We start from the raw sequence: 21,143 nt of genomic DNA, 5'->3' as shown, positions 1-21,143 counted from the left end.
GACCAGCACTGTGCCAATTACACGACAGGTTCTGTGCGGGATACTCTGGAAGGCATGTGAAAATGGAATCCTACTCTGAACACATTTGTTTATTATTAAAAGAACTCTGTATTGAACTCTACTGTAAACTGGAGAATCTTTTGGAATGCAAATAACGCCCTTTTTCAATGAAGGGACAGTTTCATTCCAAGAGCATGAAGGAGAAACCATTTTTTGAGCATCTAATATAGGCCAGGCACTGTGCTAAGTGCTTTACAGATACCCTTAAAATAAACATTATCCCCACTTCACAGATGAGGAAACAAAGGTTAAATCTGAAAGAATGTTAGGGAGTGGACAGGAATACAGAAGATTCAAGAAAATAATGTGAATGTGGGAGTGAACAAAGAAATTAAAACTGGAGCAAAACGTGCAACCAGGAATGAGGCTAACCATGCTTACTCTGACTCTTCTTAGAGGTGGGCCCTAACTTGGGCTCAGAAATTTTCCAGGAAACAATGCCACTGGGAAACCTGACAAGTCAGTAGCCATAAGATAGTAAACAAACTGGTCAGGAGTCAACTGTCCTTGGAATTAAGATCAAACAGGAATTTCTTTCAGATGCCCCCATAAAAGGCAACTGGGAACTGCTCAAGTGTCCCCCACAACACCCTTAAAATGGACTCCAGGCTTGATTCTCAGGACCGTTCCTTAGGTCCGCCCTTCAAGCTGGTGGCGGCACAATCAAGTCCAGTTCAGGGAAACTCAGAATGTTAACTTGACCGAGGTCCCCGTGGGTGGGACCAGTGGGGTTCCGAACCCCAGTCTGCCATAGGTCTTCCATTCTCTCTACCAGACTGCCTCTCCACTCTGGGTCCTAGTCCTGCTGTGTACTGGCTGGAAGATCTTGGGCAAGCCCCTTATACTTTCTTTCATCATCTATAAAACAGGCATGATAATATCTATCTTGCAGAACTGTTGTGAGCATTAATTGACATAAGCTTGGCACGTGGGAGGCTCTTGATGATATTCACATGCTCTTCACTATGAATTCAGGTATTCTTGTATCGGACTTTCTTAAAGTAGAGATTTCTCTGTGTCCCATTTCAGATGCCAGGGAAGACAGTCAGATTCTGTCACCAGGGATGAAATTTGAACAGCAACAGAAATTTAGCTAATGATGGCAAACTTCTAAATGTGTTTTTCCATAAAATCATAGGTGTTCTTATTCACCAGTATGGCTAAAAGTACCCCTTCCTGGTTTGCACATGTACATCATATACAAGGAGATAATGACTTTAGCAGGCTGTTAGGCATCATTTATAGTAACTGCAAGAAGACTGGAAAGACGAAATTCCAAAATGATCATGCCCCAGATGACTGGATTATGCATGATTGCCCCCTCTATATTTTGCACTTCATATGAAATTATATTGCTGTTATAATTTTTAAAAGTATCCTTTTTTTTAAAACAGGTTATCTCTAAGCGGTGGGACTGAGGAAGGCTTTAAAATATTTCTTCACTTTGCTTATCTGTATTTTTCTATAATGAATGTGCACTACCTCCGTGAAAAGAAAAACATTAAAATATATTAAACAAATTTTACAATTGGACATAGAATTGGAGCGGGGTGGGAAGTATGGGAGAACAATGAACCAGCCACAGCAAGCAAGTAATTAACCCTTCAAGCCCCTGGGACCTCGGCCGAGCACTGCGAGGTCAGTGGGTATGTAAAGGAGGCAGCCAAGGAAGCCAAAAGATTTTCTCTTTTTTTTCCCCCCGGGAGTAGTAGGACGACATAGTGATAATAGCCATCACCTGAGAGAATGCAGTGGAAGTTACTTTTGTATGAGCTCCTGGAGCACAGCAACCGTTCCTTATTCATCTCTGTATCCCCAACAGAGTGTCTGCCAAATAGTAGGTGTTCAGTAAATTTTTGTTTCATTGAAATTGTTGTTGAAGGCGTAAATGCTGCTAGAAATAGACGTTATCAAACAAAAAGCTAGTGGAACTCTTTGAAAAATGGGCTCCTGTGGTCTGGGAAACAAAACCCCTAAATGGCCATGTGCCAGCAATCTAAGAGACCCACTCAGGCAGGCTTAAGCAGATTAACACCTACTGGCTTGGGTGAGAAACCCTTTCTGCCTGGGGACCAGAAAAGAACACCCCTTACATTCCCTTTCCTATCAGTGGGACCTCCAGTGAGAATTGCTGCTTCTTTTTTAAGGAAACTAATAAAAGAAAATGTGTGCAATTAACAGTTTGTGCTTAATTTTTAAGACCGCTCTGATGCTTTTTACTTACTGGCATAACAATAACAAACCTTCCCTATGTGCTTAATTCCCACATCTTTCTCTTATTCTTCCCTCCCTGTATGCCCACCCTTACTTAAAAGTCTGAGGATCGTGGAGAAAACCCCCTGAGCTTTGAGAATTCTATAAAGATCCCCAAAGATCTAAAAATCCTACAAAGATAAGTGTTGTCCATGTTGTAGTATTAAAACAAACTGCAAGAGAGGAAGATTTTCTTTCTTCCCATCCCCAACAGAATGTTTTTCTTCCCTGAGTTTTTGTTATTGTCATTTTTCCTGGAGGGGGCTTGGAATATAACAGGCGGTCAGAAATAACTTGTTGAGGGGTGCCTGGGTGGCTCAGTCGTTAAGTGTCTGCCTTTGGCTCAGGTCCTGATCCCAGGGTCCTGGGATCGAGCCCCGCATCAGGCTCCCTGCTCCGTGGAAAGCCTGCTTCTCCTCTCCCACTCCCCCTGCTTGTGTTCCCTCTCTCGCTGTGTCTCACTCTGTCAAATAAATAAAATCTTAAAAAAAAAAAAAAAAAGAAAGAACTTGTTGAATAAATGAAGGAATGAATGATTAATCATCCAACATAAACCAGACTTCAAGCTACTTTCTTTTTATACACTAATTCACTGAATCTTGGCAATAACCTTTTTTTTTTTTTTAATTTTATTTATTTATTTGACAGAGAGAGAGCTAGAGAGGGAACACAAGCAGGGGGAGTGAGAGAGGGAGAAGCAGACTCCCGGCTGAGCAGGGAGCCCGATGTGGGGCTCGATCCCAGGACCCTGGGATCACGACCTGAGCTGAAGACAGACGCTTAACCACTCAGCCACTCAGGCGCCCCTTGGCAATAACCTTTTGAGGAAGGTGGTATTACCTCCTTTTTTCAAGTGAGAAAATTGTGGCCCAAGACTTGTTCATATTTGAACCCGGATCCTGCCCAACTCCAAAGCCTTTCTACAACAACAGCGGCTTCTCACACTTGAATGTGCGTCTGAATCCCTGGAGATCTTGTTAAAAATGCAGATTCTGAGTCAATAGGTTGGGAGTTGAGCCAGCAATTCTGCATTTAAAACAAGCTTCTAAATGATGGTAATGCTCTTGGTCCATGGACCCCACTTTGAGTAGCAAGGCTCTCTAAGCCACTGCCTCCTGTTGTTCACGTGGAGTGTTGAGGGCCATTAAAGATCAGAAGTTGTAGGGTTCTAGTACAGACTTGAGAAAATTCAGGCTACTTTCCAGGCTACCTGGCCGCACCCTTCCTTCAGATCTTGAACTAAACTGTTTGAACCTTTTCCCCCGCTAGGATTCTACGAACCATCACAGATGTTGCTCAGGTTTTGATCTAACCTAAGCCTTTTGTTAGTACCTTCCTGAGAAATAAGCTCCTTTAAGTATGTCTAGATTTTGGGGCTGTCTAGACAGTAGCCACTAGCCGCAGATGGCCCTTTAAATTTAACTAAAACAAAATACAATTAGAAAATTCAGTTCCTTAATTGCACTAGCCACCTTTCAAGTGCTCAGTAGCCCTGTGTGCTTAGGGTCTACTGCTTTGGACAGCTCAGATTAAAAAAAAAAAAAAGTTGCTATCATCACAGAAAATTCTATTTGAATGGTGTCCCCTTACAGTATTTGCTATTAAGCAAACATTTCGTGTAAACTTCAAGACTGAGACAGGAAAAGAAGATTTCATATGTATACATTTATCCCATTGGCCATCTATCCTCCAGGGAATAGTGCTTTAAGGAGAATACTTGCTGAAGTTGAAAACCTCATCTGTTTGGGTGACTTTATCAGTAGCTCCCGGGCCAAAATCTGATTGACAAAACTGGCTGGGAGCAGCAAATGGATCCGTTTCCAGAGAGAGCTGCTGGTTCAGAATCTGGCCCTGCCTACCTCTGCAGCTTCCCCTGCTGCCACTTTCCACTTATTTATCCACATTAGTCAGTCCTCACTATGCCAGGCTCTTCTCTGCCTCAGGCCTTTGCCCGTGCTGTTCCCCACGACCTAGAATGACCTTTTCCTCTCCCCAGACTTTATGTGGCTGACCCTTTCTGACATTCCGGGTCTTGGATAAATGCTACCTCCTCAGAGAGGCCTCCTCTGACCATTTCCTAGCACACTCTTATTCTCATTATGACCATTTGAAATGGCTTATGGACCTGGTAGTTTACTTCTGTATTGACTCTCTTACCCACTAGGAGCATGCAGGAGGTGACTCTGCCTGTTCTTATCACCCTGTGTCCCCAGGACACCGCACAGATTAGACACAAAAGAAGTCAACAGAATGGACGAGCAAATCCAGAGGCCCCCAACACCAAGCCAAGACCTGACAATGTGAAGTCAAGAAGAGATTCAACAATCTGTTTTCAGTCCCAGCTTCTATTTCCTAATTCCATTCCTTTAGAGAAAAGGAAGCAGCAGGGCTGGAGGAGGGGGCATTCACTGGCAGGGACAACTCCGAGGATGTGTCAGTGAGTCATCGCAGGCTCTGGGGCGGGGCTGCCGTGTCCACCATGGCCCACTCCTTTTAGCTGCCCTCAGAATAACTGAGCTTTTGTTATTTGGAAAGAGTAGGAGCCAGTTATCTTTGTTACATCCTCAACTGATGGAGAGAAGATGCAGCTGGGCAGGCCAGATGTTCTACAGTTAGGGCCATTTATAAGGAATTTGCCTTTATTTCTTTAGGCATCCTAGCATCTCAGTGATTTAATTTGCCGGTTTTGTGGTGCAGGGAACCCATGGTGGGAAGGTGAAAACATGAGTTTAATAGTTAACTTTTATTGTCATTGCTAAAGGAGGGACTACTTCAAATGACATCATAAACCAGGTCTCCGAGCCCTTCCGAGGCCTCACAGGGAAAGAGCGAGAGGTATACAGTTTGCGTTAAATGACATTGAAGAATTGCAGCCCAATGTCATGTTAAGTGGGCCAGTTTGGCACCACCTGCCATGCTCCTGAGGAGGAGAAAAGCCAGTTTTTCTTAACGAAAATGAAGGTTTCTGACCTTTGCTGGGCCAAGATTGAGATGGCAAGCTCACAAAGTTAGGGAAGAAAATGGATAAGTGGGGCTAGATTTTACCTGGTGGAAATCTGTTGAAACGGAATCCTTTACCCAGTAACTTATCATGGCCTCCCCATAGACTTGAACATGCCCAAACAAAATCAGCCAGTATCAGGTTCCATTTTAGGTGCCCAATACTCCTTCCCTTTCACTTTCTTCCACACCCCCCTCCATGCCTTTAAAAACAATTAATGAAAACAGCCCTAAGAAAACATATTTAGGGGCGCCTGGGTGGCTCAGTCGTTAAGCGTCTGCCTTCGGCTCAGGTCATGATCCCAGGGTCCTGGGATCGAGCCCCGCATCGGGCTCCCTGCTCCGCAGGAAGCCTGCTTCTCCCTCTCCCACTCCCCCTGCTTGTGTTCCCTCTCTCTGTCAAATAAATAAAATCTTTAAAAAAAAAAAAGCAAACATATTTAGAAATACATGTAGGTATGGGCATAGAACGAGACAGAGCCATAGATAAGCAGAGTGGCTGTTTTCCTAGTAAGTCATAACTCATTATCTATAATAAAGGACTTTGTATTCACTAGAGCTTGTACCAAAGGATGCCAAAAGATTATGTGCAATGAATTAATTTTATCTTTGTGCTCACCAAGCAGACATAATACTGTTCTCTTTTTCACAGTTGAAAAATGGGGAAGTGTCTGTCAAAAGTGAGACATTGATATGTGGAAAAGTTGCAGACACCTGATGGGCCCTGACTCTAACTCGAACTTGATAATACCTATTATCACCTGAGGGATGATATTCAGAGCATCCTGAGACCCAGCAAAATAACTAGGTCACATAAAATTTCATTTAACGTATTAATAAACTGTTTTTAGCAGTGGTGGTTTGGTTTTGTTTAATTTTCCCCACTTCTTGCTTTCTGGTTTGGGTCCTTTTTAAAAATTTGCTTTTGCTTTTTTTTTTTTTTTAATTGTTAACCACTTCAGATACTTTTTGGAAAGTCATGGTATATAAATCTGCCAGTAATTTTAAGATGGAAATAAAAATTAACTGGGCATGAAGACCATATGTTGAGTTAACTTTTTAAAAAAAGAAAAATGGCAAATGCATTTTATAAGATACACAATAATTATTTTCCAATTCACAACATTGGTCAACGAAATATTTGCATAAATCCCCCAATTTAAGAAACCTACCATAGTATATTTCCTAATATCCTGGGATATTAGGAAATATCAGGGATACATGTGCTTTATAATGCAATATCTATAAAACCATACATGTTGTTAGGAAATTATGTCTCCTCCAAGACCATGACCCACATGCATGCCAAGATCCAGTCCAATTTAGCAATGGAGTATTTCAAAAGTGGTACTTGAGAAAAATATTACACATAGTTTTATCTAGGATGACATTTTTAATGCCCCCTGGAGATGTCTGAGAACAAAGCAGGAATGTGCCAAAATCTTCAAAGGTTACGATCATCTGAAGAGAACCTGTTTCACATTTGTATTTCTAAGAAGCTACTTTTATGACTCTTGAACACATTGCACAGAAATCTCTGAACACATTTATGATATTCCTGTGGGTTTGACTATCACACCTGCCACACCTTGAGGCCTCCACAGTGCTGTGAGGAAAACCAGGCAGACTCACTAGCCGGGTGAGAATTATGAAGAGATTCTAGACATCCTGCCTTCACAGCCCTCCTGTCCCCTTCTTTCCTTACAGTCTCCTTGCTGGACAAGCTGCTACGCTGCAGGAAAGTTCTCACCCAAACTGCTTCTGCTCCACAATGCACAACTGTTTGATTTGCATAGTTTCCCTGTTTATTTTCGCAGTGAGGATGTTATCACCAACTGGCTCACGTGCATCTCCCAGGGGGATGGGGGTGAGGCTGAGAGCCCTTCTTACCCTCCTGGTTCCTTCCCGACTAAGGCGGAAAACTGGGGATCCCTGCCCCATGCTCCGGCCTGGGGAGGACCCCTGAGCGGCTGAAGAGCTGTGAACAGGGCTCAAGTTCTCTTCCCGTTTCATTCACAGTGACTAAGGTGGTTCTTTCCCGTTCGGCTTTCCTTCCCAAGCCTCCTAAGCAGGAATGACAAGAGCCCACGACGGAGGGAAAATGGGAGGGATGGGTGGTGGTGGGGGGGGGGGGGGCGCGGGTCGTGTTCTTCCTCCTCAAAGTGGAAACAAAACATTATTCCAGGTGCATCCATGTAAACAGATATGTGATGCCAAAATGTAAATTTCCACAGAAGAGGAGGGCACTTTCCAGCTGTGTACCCAATGTGAAATCAAAGCTCCATCTAATGCCAATTACTGACCACCCTACTTCTCAATACTCTGAAGAATCCGGTCTCCTTAGTGGTCCCTGACAAAGGACCGCTGAGTTTATTGGCGGGCAAGTTTCTGCCCCTGGCCAAGGGCAGAGAGGTCAGACACATTATAGGCCCTTAAGCACCTGCTCATTCCCTCTCTGAGTAGCACTAGTTCTCAAGAGAAAGGAAAACGAAGGAAGGATTTAATCGAAGATTCCTAGGATATATACTGTATCTTCTCTGAAAATGACATGCTGTCTCTTGCCTCCAGGTCTTTGTACTAATACTTAGTCCCTCTGCCAAGACTACCTTCTCTCGCATTATTCAGCCTTCCCAGACCCTCCAGATACACAGCCTCATTTTGTGCTCCTCTATTCCTTTCTCCCCAAATCAGCCCAACTTAGCACTCCTCACATTATTTGTGACTGCCAGCTTGCTTATCAGAACCCGAACCTCTAAATAATAAACTCCCAGGAGGCAAGGACCTCAAGTGTTTAGTATATAGAAGCCACTGGAGAAATATTTATTGGATAAATGGATAGATAAATGGGTGGACATGTAAGTGAATGAAGGGGTAAAAAACATCATAAATAGGGCAATCTCACCCTATTTATTTGGTCTTCAAAAACATGCAATTTAGTCCCTAGTCTATTCTGAAAACAATTCTAAGTAGAACTAGGATATAAGTAAGCCCAAGCATGCTGTGAGGGTCTGGAGGAAAATTCGAACCCGGAGGGTGAGGGAAACGAAGAACGTGAGTAGGACTTCTTCAGGCAGAGGGGGAAGGAGGAGAGCCCCGGAGGGGGAGCAGTGCGAGCAGCGATTTGGAGAAGGAGCCTGCTCACAGGCTTGAGTGCAAGGTGGTGGACTGGGCCCCCGCACTTTGAGGAGGCACAGCTTCAGGGAAACCAGCCCGGTGGGCCTCAAGAAAGTGGACAGACAAGAGTGGAGGAGGTCACCAGCTTGAGAGGCCGCTGGGGGTTCAGGAGAGGTGGGGAAGGCCCGAACACACGGCAGTGGTGGGATGGGAAGAAATGGGTCCGTCAAATTACCCTTCATTTCCCACCTGCTCTCCACAGTTATATGAGGCCGTGTGACTGAGTCCTCGCTTCGGGGAATTTACGTGGAAGGGACCCGGCACCACCTTCAGGCCAGGGCCTTTGAGAGAGTGGGCTTTCCTCCCCACACCCACCTTCTATTTCTGTCCGCTGGTTGCAGACTTGACGAAGCCCAAAGGCAGTGGGCCTCGAGCTAGCGTGTATCAGAAGCACCTGGAGGCGTGTTAAGCAAACCTCTGGGCCTCGCCCCTAGAGTTTCTGATTCAGAAGGTCTGTGATGGGACCTGGTAACGAGCATTTCTAACACGTTCCCAGGAGATGCTGAGACTGCTGGTCCACGAACTGCACTTTGAGAACCACTGCCCTGGGGTATGGTGCAACCTAATCTTGAAAGACCAAGTGTTTCCAAATAGTTGCATTAAAGAGAGCCCCCTCTCTGACCTAGACCCCCTGCCAGGACTGTCTACAAGCCCAAAATTGGCTTCTCCTGTGTTAACTCCATACATTTTAGATCTGTTACAGTAGCTTAGCCTATCCTAATAATACAGGAGCTGAGGGGAAAGATTTGAAGCTGACTCCCAGATTTGGGGTTGGGTGACTGGGAGAATAGTTAAGCAGGTTTGGAAGGAAAGAGGATGAGTGGATTATCACAGTCTTAGGAGCCCTCCACTCCACAAGGACTGGTCATTCTGCTGGCTCAGCCCCACCCAGGGCCCATCTAGCAGAAGGTCATGTCTGCCTTTCATTCCTCTCCTGTCAGTTCCTTGGTGGCTTCTAAGGCCGCCTTCACATGTCCCCTCTCTCCTGCAAGCTTCCCTCCTGCCTGCCAGAGTTCAGGTGGGAAGGGAGGGGACTGCTGCTTCCTCTGGCCCCTGTAGCATTGGCCGTAGCCCTCACCTTCTTGGCATTAATCACAGTAAGCCCTTCTGTCTGGATCGTACCTCGCTGTTCGCAAAGCACTTTGGCCTCTCTTACCTCATCTGATCCCCACAGCAACCACATGAGCTGCTCTAGAAGCATGCACACGCACGCACACACACACACACGGTGTGTTATCATATATTAGCTAACACTTGTTGAATATCCCACCTACACAATCTCACTTCCATGAGTCTCATGAGCAATGTCTTAAGGACATTTGCTGAATGGATGAGTGACTGTGGTGCCCGGAACAAGGGATTTAAGCTTTCTCACCCTCCACTTCTCCTCCACAACCTTGCAGGGTTACCCGGGTGACAGCGGACCTTAGCAACTAGTTATTATCATCCTTGTATCACCTCTTCTTCTCCATTTCTAAACCGTGTCTTGGCATTCAAGATCCTTCAGGAAGTGACTCCAGCCTCACAAGATCCCTCCACAGACCTCCTACATTTCAGACAAAGTTTCCCGTGCCCTGAGAAGGCCCCACACGTCCCCACCCCTGTGCATCTGTTCACACCGCCCTCTGTCTAGAAGGCCCTTCTGCTCCACCGTCCTCCGTTAAAATGAAGATCCACTCCTTTGTGAGGTCTTCCTCGGTGCCTCCCACCAGAGGGAGTCTCCGCTTCCCTGGGAACCCCAGAGCATCAGTCTGTACCTTGCTTACCGCCCCCGCCTCGACATGGTTGCCATGTCTTAGCATATGGCTTCCTGGCTGCCCTACTTTCCAGAGATGCCTCTCAACTTCTGGTTCACAGAGAGCTCCCTTTCTCGTTTTCAAGAAAGAATGGCTGTGTATTAATTTATGTCTTATATCATTCTCATCATTTCAGTGGCTTAGTTGGGGGGATGGTGATTATCATGTACTCAGTCTGCCAACTTGAAAACAAAAGCATGAAGAATATGTACATACGAATAAATGAGTAACTGCAAGGCATCTGTAAATCCAGGCAAATACTTGGCATTGTTTTGGGGGGTTGAGGGGAAGAACGTTTTTCCAGAAAGCTCTTGCTTTAAATACCAACTCCGCACTCAAAGCCTCCGGGGGGACCTTTCGTTACCTGTGGTGCTGAGGCCCGTGTACTCAGGGGACGGGTGGCTGACGGGGGAGGACGGAGGTGGCACTTCCATGGACGTGGCAGATTTTGCTGGTGAAAACGATGGCACCGGGGAAGGGGTTGGCGGGGTGGCCTCTGTCAAGACAATCTCTTCTCGGACTTCTGCTATGGGTAGAGAAAGGGTGGGTCCTCAGAGCCAAAGGTCAAGGCAAGTTGTCTTTAAAGGACTTTAAAAATGGAAATATTCTTTCTCATCTGTGTCATGTCACCCTTCTGCTTCAAGCCCTTTGATGATTTTGCACCACCATCATGGCGTGCAAGGCAATTCCATACACATGTGTGCCCACTCTAAAGAAGAAAAAGACATCACTGGTTTCACACCACCTGGCCTGCCCACTACAACTGAATTCTTTGGAAGACAGAGCTAAAGAAACACAGAGCATGGAAGTAAGGTACAAATCAAATCGCCAAGTAGAGCAATCCCCAGTGAAATGCCGGCTTACCAGTGCTTCCTTCTCCCTTCATGGCTCGCATGAGCTCATTGGCCCGCTCCTGACAGTGTAGGGATTCTAACAGGTAGAGCACGTAGTCATCAAACATCAAGTGAATTAAGTGAAAAGACCCTGGTAAGAGAAGATCCAAACAGAAAGGTAAGTCATGGCAGCTCATGTACGCCCCTCCACCTGCTCAATCGTCCATGTTACCTTGGGCTCCACTGCTCTGTTCAAGTCTCTCCTTCCCCCACTCCATTATCATCTCTGCATGGTCCAAAGTTGCTCCTCTTTGCTGTATCCTCAGCCTAGCCTAATGCTTGACATAAGGTGTCACTAACACTTTGTAGCAAGTGAGTCTTTTCCTTGCTCAATCCGGCTCATCAAAAATGGCACCCATTGAGCCATCTATCCAAATGCCATTGAGCCAGCTGAGCCCTCATAGACCCACTGGCCTCATCCTCACCTGAGCATGACTCACTTTGTTCACCATGTACTGACATGGTGTCTTTCATTTTTATCTCCTCCACAAGTTATGTTTTATTTCCCCGATTGGACTTTAAGGATGTCCATGGCAGGGATTTTGCCTTCTAGTTCCCTATACCGATGTACCTGACAATCCTGGGAGCAGAACTGAAAATTAAAATCTGCAACAACTGAATTATTTCCTTAAATGTTTCTGAGACCTCTGTTTAACACATGGTTCTTAGAAAAGGTATTAGATTGAAAATATATGGTATTCTCAAATTCTTAAGAGTAGATTGTTTCATAAAAAGGGATGTAAACAACCCTCTCCAAAGATTTTTCCAAAGTGCCAGCCTCTGTGTTTAAAGTCTTATGTTCTCTCATTTAATCTCTACAACCACCCCATAAGGTAGGTACTTATATTCCTATTATAACACATTATTTCAAAACCATCTTTTCTTGCATGTCGTGCTGCCACCATGGCCAGTCGGATGATCCACATGTGGAAGGGACTCGATTAATGTCTGCTGTAATCAAGCCTCAGGAATGCCAGAGCCAGAGGGGCCAAACCTTCGTCTCCAGTCCCATGCTTCCAGCTCCCAAGGGGACATCTCCACGTAGCTATTCTGCTTCCCACGAAATGTCCAAAACTTCTCACCCACCTATGTACAGCTGACCTCCTTTTCCCATTTCCCTCTAGTTTGCTTTTTTAGAGGACCTGGAAGACTCTCTGGTATTACTTATACTGTGATTCCATCATCACCACCATGACCTTTATCACTGTCCTAGTCATAGTCATCATCATCATCGTCATGCTTACCACGTGCCCAAACTCTACTAAGCCCTTAACACATGTCTGCTCTCACCACAGACTGGGATAGGTGGTACTGTCCTCCCTTATGGAGCAGGAAAGGAGTCTCTCCATTAGCAGTATGTAGGGATTTGCCTCAATTTGGTCTGGCTCCAAAATCTGTTCCCAGTCCCCTACAGATCATCCGGTTCAGTCTGCTCACAGCACAGATGGGAAAATCAAAGACTAGGTCCCAGAAGGGCCCTTTGAGTTGGGAGCTATGCCTCTTCAAGTCTCAGGAATAGGGTGCTGGGGCTATAGCTCCAATTGTATAACTGGTTAGTGCACGATACTTGTAAGAAATAAGGTGATGGGGGCCAGCTGGGGGTAACAGGATAACTCCTCCTTGGTGGAATTCATCACTCTTCTTTTTAATTCCACCTTCTTGGTGGAATTTATCAATTTTCTTTTTAATTATACCTGGCTTCTGCACATACACACAGACACACATACACAACCTTCTATAGAAGGCTATAGAAGAAAATGCTCAGCTTAACTCTGAGGCCAGTGGATGCCCAGCAGGTCACACACACCAACTCCTATCCCCCTCTCTTCAGAGCCTGCCACAACCTCTGGTCCTGGTATCCACAAAGCTCGAGGCCAGGGCCCCGTCCTATACTTTGTCCACACTCTTCCTTCATCCCCAGAGTGTTGTGTCCATTTGAAATTCAGAAGGGGTCAGGTTGTGCTAAATCACTGTGAGATGCAGTCTCCAAAGCTCAACTTTCCATCCACTTCCCCAAAATGGGTCCCGTGAACCACTGAGGAGGTACAGCATTGTGGGTAATTGCATGGGCACTGGATCAATCTGCCCAGGTTGAGATCCAGCTCTGCCACTTAGTAACTTAGACCCTGGATGAGTTACTCTAACTAAATGTTAAAAACAAAACCAGCCATTTCTGGAGCCCTTGCTCTGTGGCAGATTCATTACCTGTATAGACCCATGTAAATGTGCAGAATTATTATCACACTTAATCCTCATCACAACTATAGGAGATGAGTGATACTCTCCTTTTGCAAAGGAGGACACTGAGACTTAGAGAGGTAAAGTGTCCAATGTCACACAACTAATAACTGGCAGAACTGGGACTTGAACCCAAGACTCTCGGATTCTGGAGTTGTTCTTCAATCATTATGCAACACAGCTCTCTAAAAGGGAAGACAGTACAACCCCTTGTTTTGGTTTACAGAAGTACTAACCATAATGAGGAAAAGGACACACTAGTTGTTTAATGAATGGTAACTACTTGTTATCTGTAAAGTCCCTTTTGCTCCTGATGTTTTAAGATCCCATAGGATATTATATCATAATATGATTGTTTTGCTCATACAACCAAAGAGGTCAAAAGAAAGCATCAATTACTTGAAAGGGTCTTCAAAATGAAAAAAATATTTGCTGCAATGTTGCTCTAGGTCAGTAAGGATAGAAAGAAATACACTGAGGAACAATAAATTAGAATGGAAAACTCTAGATAATGAAAATGGGTTTAGTAGTTTTATCACAGGCAGATGCCTTGGAAATCATCTATACACCCTTCTCTTTTATAGACAAGGAAACAAAGATCTGACGAGGTGAAGAAATTTGCCCAAGACTGCACAGTTAGAAACATCAGATCTGGGCTTGGAGGCCAGTACTCTGGGGCAAGTGTTGATTCGGGGCTTCAAGCTCTCCTCCTTAGTGGCTCTGATCAGTTACCCAACTGGTCTATAATTTTCAATCACCTTTTGAAGAGTTTGTAGAGCTACTGCTACCTGCCTACTATTGTGCCAAGTGCTTTCAGTACAAAATCACTCAAAGCTCAGTCCCTGAGTCCACAAAAGCTACAAGGTCCTCTGTAGCAAAAGTCAATCATTAAGATAATTGGGCAACAAAAAGTTCAGTGCTGGGGCGGGGAGAGGGCCATGGCCATGAGAACAATGCAAGGAGAAGAGGGCAAAGTGAAAAAGGGGATACGGAAAGACTGAGAGAGGGAGAGAGGGGGGCAGGATGGAGGGAGAAAGAGAGCAACATCAAAGACAGAGACACTGATGGGAGAGAGGCATTTACAGCTAACATCCCCTGCTTTATTTCTCTCCCTAGTACTTATCACCGTTCCCTATACTTTATAACTTGTCTGTATCACATGCCTCCCTACACTAGACTATAAGCACCATAAATGCAGATGTGTATCTGTTTTTTTCCCCCCACTGTTCTCCATACCCAGTGTCTACAACAGTGCCAGGCACAGAATAGAGGCTCAATGACTATTTGTTAGATCAACCAATCAAGTGCGCAAGCCCTGTGTACCATCTGCACTGTGCTAACCTCTCTTTCTGGCAACACTGTGAGACTGGCATTATTATTATCTTCAACTAATACATGGGAAAATGAAGGCTCAGAGGGTTTAAACAACTTGCCTAAAGTCACAGAATCGGCATCTGGGCCTGTTATGGATAAAGGTATTAGGACACAGACAAAGATTTTTGTTGCTGTCGCTACGTGTTAACATAGTTTGATCACATTTCATAGAATCAAAGCATTTCTCTTTTCTTATGAACAATTTCAAATATATAGAAAAGTACACAGAATTTTAAAATGAACGGCAGTATACTCAACTCCTGGCTTTATAGCAACTTAATATTTTACTATGTTTGCATCAGATTTGTTTTTTAACTGAAGATAAAGATGAAGCCTCTGTGTTCTCTTCCTTAATTGTATTTCTCTGCCTCCTGGTGTTCATCCCCTAAGGTAATCACTGACTTGAATTTGGTATTTTTATTTGTTCTACTCTTACTACATATAATTATGTATCCATAAATAACGTATGGTGTTGTTTTCTATTTTCACACTTGGTGTAAATGGCATCATACTTCACAGAGCAGTCTACAACTTGCTTTTGACAATCTATCCACATGGACGCATGTTAATGCAGCTCCAGTCGGAGGGCCACTGTCTGAATATACCACAATTTATTTATCTGTTCTCCTGGTGATGGAATTTAGGTTGTTTATAACTTTCCACTATTGGAAACTGACACTAATGAATACTTTCTGTACCTGTTTTCTTGTGTCTGCTGGGTCCAAGACTGCCTGCCTGCATCTTTAGTCTTATGAGAGAGTGTCCAACTGCTCACCAAAATTCTTTACATTCCTACTGACAGTCTGTGAAATATAATATTTGCCAGTCTGAAGGGTGTGAAATGTTATCTTATTGTCTTTATAATTTGCATTACCCTAATTACTGGAAAGATGCACATCTTTCCATTTGAATTTCCCCTTCTGTGAATCACCTATTCATATACTTTGCTCATTTTTCTGTTGGGGTATTTGAATAATATTGGGGTATATGAATTTCTATTGGGGTATTTAAACAATTTATTTAGAAGGGTTTATTATATATTCAGTTTGTTATATGCACTGCAAAATATGTTCTTTTCTGTGGCTTTTATCTTTTAACTTTGTTTAAGGTGTGCTTAATAAACACAAGTTTGAAATCCAAATGTAGTTATTTTTGCAATATTTTCTTTATGATTGGTCTTTTTTTGTGCCTTTTTAAATAAATAATTTACTACTTCAAGATCATAAAGATATCATTTCTATTTTCTTCTAAAAGGTTTAAGGTCTTTTTTTTCCCCCCATTTAGATGTTTCCTTTCAGAAGTTGTAGACAGGGGTCTAATTTTCTTTTTTGTACCCTAAAATGCTTGTCTAGAAGAAATTTGTCTAATCCACTGATTTTTAATGCTATCTGTGTCATATATACAATCCTCTTGTTTAATAGACAAGGGACAAGGATCTGATTAGGGGAAGACAAGTTTCGTATCCATCTCTCTTGGGCACCCCTGTTCTGTTTCATTGCTCTACCCATCTAACCATGTTACAAACCCACATTGTCTTATTCCATAACAAATATGAGTATTAGGTAAGCCAGACCCTTCATCTTGTTCTTCTTCACCTTCAAAATGTCTTTACTATAAATTCTCGGCCTTTTGCTTTTCCACATGAATTTTAACAGCAGATTGTCAAAATCAAAGGGAAAAAATGAAGAATTAGACTAGAATTCTATTGAATCTGTGTATTAATTGATAGAAAGCTCTCCTTGATGTTGACTCTTTCCAAACGTGAACAGGAGATCTTCTCCTTGAAGATCTTCAAACAATTTATATTAGAATTTTATAGTATTTTTTAGTTTCTTTTGCTCTCTTGAATGGTATATGCGTGTGTGTATTTATATATACTATGATATATACCTAATATATGTTAGTATATACTTAATATATACACAACTCAATAATATTTTCTAATTAGATTCTGGTTAGTGCTAAGAATACTAATGATGTTTTTAAAAAACTGAATTGAATAATCTGGTTGAATTCTTATTTGTTCTATTGGTTTGTAGATTGTCTTTTGTCAGCCATCATGACATCTATAACAAAAGGCAGTTTTGTGTTTTCCTTTTCAGTTCTTAGATTTCCTTTTCTTATTGCATTGGCTAGGACTTCCAGTCAATATTTATTAGAAACAGTGTTAAAAGGCCTTCTTATCTTCATGATTTGAATGGGAAAACTTCCTAAAGTTTCACCAGTTAGTATGATATTTGCTGCAGTTTTGGTTGCCCTTTAAACATATTAAGTAAATTCCCCTCTATTCCTAGTCTGCTAAGAGTTTTTTTAAAATCATACCTGGGAACTGAATTATATCAAATCCTTTTTTCCCTCTATGTCTATAGAGATGATCATATGATTTTTCTCATTTAATCTGTTAACAGTGTGTCAATTAGTAATTTTTCTGACTTTGAATCATACTTGAATTCTTGCCGTAAACCTTATTAATCATGATTTTAAAAATTTTGCTGCTGGATTTGTTCTGCTAGTATTTTTATTTAGAAGGTTTCATCTATATTTATGTGTGGTTGGGTCAGAATTTTCTTTTCCTCTACCATTCTTCCAAGATTTTGAAATTGAGATTATATTAGCTACATGAGTCATATAACTTACCTTTCGTTTTTATTGCCTGAAACATCAATTTTCATGATTTTCATTAACTAAGGATTTTATGTTTCTTAAAAGTTTAGTAAAAGTTGCCTGTAAAAACATTTATGCCTGGTGTTTTTGGAAGGAAGAGACTTTTACATCTACTGCGATTGTTACTTGATCTTATTTCTAGCGTCCTATTTTATGTTTTTTGTTTACCATCCTTTTTCTATGCTTCTTTTATCTTGCCATCTCTTTTCAAATTTTCCATTTTCCTTGGTAAATTATAATGATTTAGTGATGATCTCTTCATTTATTAACATATATCCTATATATTAAATCCAAACTATATTTTTTTCAATGAAGTCTAAAATTATTTAACATTCTGAGACAAAAACCTTAGCATGCTTTAACCAGTCCTTGAAGATTCTCTTCCCACCACCTCATGTTATATTATAGCCTAGAACTTGCTTTACCTTTTTTAAACATGCAAAAATTATTTTTTAAATTATAATCAGTAATTAAATTTGTTTACAAATTTAAGAATTTCTCTCATCTTAAAACAGGGCCCCCAAGTTGTTTGACATTCCTTCCTTGGAGAATTGGGTGTCTATGCTCCCCCTTCAAACTTGGTAGGCTTGTGACTGCTTTGACCAACGGAGTAGGGGGGAGGTGACACTTTAACTTCTGGGATTGGGTCATAAAAGGCAATGTGACTTCCCCCCTGGAACAGTGAGCCACCATGTGAGAAGTTTAGCTGTTCAGAGGCTGCCATGCCACATGGAGTGCCCACAGAAGGCATCCTATCACAGCAGTCCTGTCTTCAAGTCATCCAAACCCAAGCACAGACACAGGAGCGAAGAAGCCTCCAGATGATTCCAGCCTCCCCAGCTGTCGATGCACCACTGTCCTTGAGTATTTCCGTCTGAGGTTCCAGACATCATAGATCAGAGACAAGCCATCCCTGCTGTGTCATGTTCAAATTCCTGACCCACAGAATCCACATGCATAATGAAAGTACTTCCAGGAAGCACGGTTTTATGCCACTAAGCCTTGGGGTAATTTGTTACACAGCAACAATAACTAGAACATGGTTGTTTCTTGTATCCCAGACCCTTATTTTTCTTCTTGCTGAAATGCAGCCTTTAAGTGCTTTTTAAGTGATGTTCTATGGGGCCACATTCTCTTTAATTCTTCGTAGAACCGAACAGGTCTTTACTTTGCCCTCACTCTTGAATAATGGTTGACGGTTCTTTATTCTCAGCACTTGAAAGATATAATTTCTGGCGTCCCTTATTACTCATGATGATCTGCTCTCTCATAGCTTCCAAAACTTTTTTAAATCTATCAATATAGATTTTTAAAAATCCATCAGTGAGGATTAAAAAAATTTGTCTCGCCTTTTGGTGCTCTGCATCTGAGCCCGGGGTGTTTGTCTGAGTTGTGGAAACTGAAGAAGCATGGGTCTTGTGGTCAGGCCGATCTGATTTTGAAACAGAGCTCTGTCCCTTGCCATACTGATCTTGAGCAAGAAAATTCTCCAGGCTCCTTTTCCACCTATTGTTATCTGCCTCGAAGAGTTAATGTGAGGATTGAATGGTAGTACGTGCCTTCTAAGTATTTGTTATAATGAGCAGCATTGTCCTGCCTTGCTTCATGTTCTACCTCAGACCTCACAGGTTGTTGGAAAAATTAAATGAGGACATGCCCAATATTGTGCCTTGTGCATACTAGGCCCTCCATAAATGTTACCTTGTCTTCATGAGTAGTATTCAACTGAAGAAAGCTAGATGAGGTGGTGGCTTCTCAGCAAGAACAGGGGCTGTAGCATGGAAAAAATTCTAGGGGGCTCAGCACAGTCTGTGGCGCATCCAAGGGCAAGCCCCCTCTCCTCTCGGGTCTGCCTCCTCCTGAATACAGGAAAAGCAATTCCTGCCTCCTAGTGCTTGGCGGGGGCCTGGCTGACATGTGCAGTGTTTGGCAGGTTCTGGGTAAGAGAGCCAGGCTTGGTCACCTACTCCTGCAGAAGCAGTCTGGAAGGCTGGGTCACTGCCACCTGGTGTGGGAGCGGGTCCCTGACGGGGCTGCCCCCGTGTGGCCTCCTCGGCTCTCCCTGAGCGGGTGAGCTACAAAACTAAGCCAGAAAAACAAGTGCATGAGCCGGTGAAAGCTTGGGCCATAAGCAGTCCTCCCCCCTTGGTGGGCAAACCCGGGGTGGTTTCCCAACCATTTGATGCCGAAGTACTTCCAGGAACTACGGTTGTCTCCAGATGTCCCTACGAGTGAAATCGGGGGCAGGTGGTGAAAACCCAGAGTAAAAGGGTAAAGGCACTGGCACTGACTTGGGATCCAGGTGTCCTCTGAACGGAAAGCACAGCAGTCGGCGGAAAATACATGGTGTGTGTGTGTGCGTTTCAAAAGTAGAGACTCTATTTTCCTCAGCCCCGTTAGGACTCAAAGTTCATCGCCTGCCAGCCTACCTTTGCTGACTGATTTTACCAGAAACTGCTGCCCGCGGCAAAGAAAGAACGTCTGGCTACTTCAGTTCACCGCATAGGCTCTTTCCGGGAGAAGGAATTAGGAAGAAAAGAGTGAAAAGGAATTAAGGAGAAGAAAGGAGTCAACGACCTTTGAAAGAGGCCGTTCTGGGCAGAGGTGGCAGAGACCCCCCGGGATCGCTGTGACAGTCCCCACCCTCACATGGCGGCCAGCCTGCACCATTCCCAGCGGCAAGGATCGTGCGAATTACAAGACAGATAGAGCTGGCCCCTGCCGTTGGGGGAGGGGGCTGGCGAACAGAGGGCTCTTTTTCCTAATTAGCTGTTTTTATACAGGGCACACATGACCCAAACACAACCACCAACTGTGTCTTTGACATATACAGGCAGAAAGGGGGAGCTGGGCTTTTGTCTGCCGCGGATTCTTTCAACTTGCCTGTCACCCCAAGCTGCAGAACTCAACAAGAAAGTCGGATGAGCAGGACCACGGCAGACGGTGTGCTAAATGGACTTGGAAACAGGTATCATTTCAGCCCGCTTCGGGTTGGGAAATCCTGTCAACGGGAAATTGGGTGAACATCTCCTTGCCTTTTCTAAGAGACTTGTGACCATTTCTGCCATTTGCCTGAGTTTCCGGTATATCCTAAAACAGTGCGTGGTTCAAAAAAGAAAGGAATACATTTCAAGGAAAACTTTTCTTGGTAATAAATGCAACCCCTTCATAGAACCCTAACTGCCCTACTGTCCTGACCTCCTTTATCATATTGTTAACTTAGTAAAAACAAGTGAATTCCAAAGAATACTGCCAAGTGAATTACTTTCCCTGTCTAATGAAGAGGCCTCAATAATCTACATAATCACTTTAAGAATCAGCACACTGAAGAATAAGGGATAGAGCGAAAAAAGATGCCTGCTTTGTGGATGTGGGTCCGTATACGTGGGTGCGATATTGTGGATTCTTTGATTTTGAAGCAATGAACGGATGGCAAAAATGTTTCGGCCATTCGCTGGACTGAAGGCAGCTATGCGCGAATGGTTTTCCCAGAACCAGAGGTGACATGTGCTAACACTAACTGTGCTGAGCCGGAAGCCATCAAAACGTCATGCCTGATGGCACTGCCCAGGTAGGAGCCACCGGAGAATGTCCATGCGCAGCTCAAAGAGAACTTTCATCTGTAGCCACGGTGCAGGCCAGGGCAGAGAGCGTCCCAATGCCGAGATTAAAGAAATCCACAACAAAACAC

General features: G+C 43.5%; 1 protein-coding gene across 3 annotated transcripts in view; it reads right to left on the bottom strand.

Annotated features, from left to right (window-relative positions):
- The window catches only part of RFX4 (regulatory factor X4), a 156,449-nt gene that overhangs the window by 13,453 nt on the left and 121,853 nt on the right, over positions 1 to 21,143 (bottom strand). For 2 of the 3 annotated variants that reach the window (XM_081822350.1, XM_081822352.1), the window contains 2 exons: positions 11,148 to 11,267; positions 10,648 to 10,809 (listed from right to left, as the gene is read on the bottom strand). In XM_081822350.1, coding sequence (XP_081678476.1) covers positions 10,648 to 10,809; positions 11,148 to 11,267 — 282 coding nt within the window. The remainder of the gene's footprint in view (positions 1 to 10,647; positions 10,810 to 11,147; positions 11,268 to 21,143) is intronic. The other variant, XM_081822351.1, reaches the window with a different exon arrangement.

This window comes from Leptonychotes weddellii, chromosome 5, assembly GCF_054177405.1.
Source record: "Leptonychotes weddellii isolate Sample4059 chromosome 5, ASM5417740v2, whole genome shotgun sequence".
In the NCBI taxonomy this organism is placed as follows: Eukaryota; Metazoa; Chordata; class Mammalia; order Carnivora; family Phocidae; genus Leptonychotes; species Leptonychotes weddellii.
This window is presented reverse-complemented; position numbering and strand designations above follow the sequence as displayed.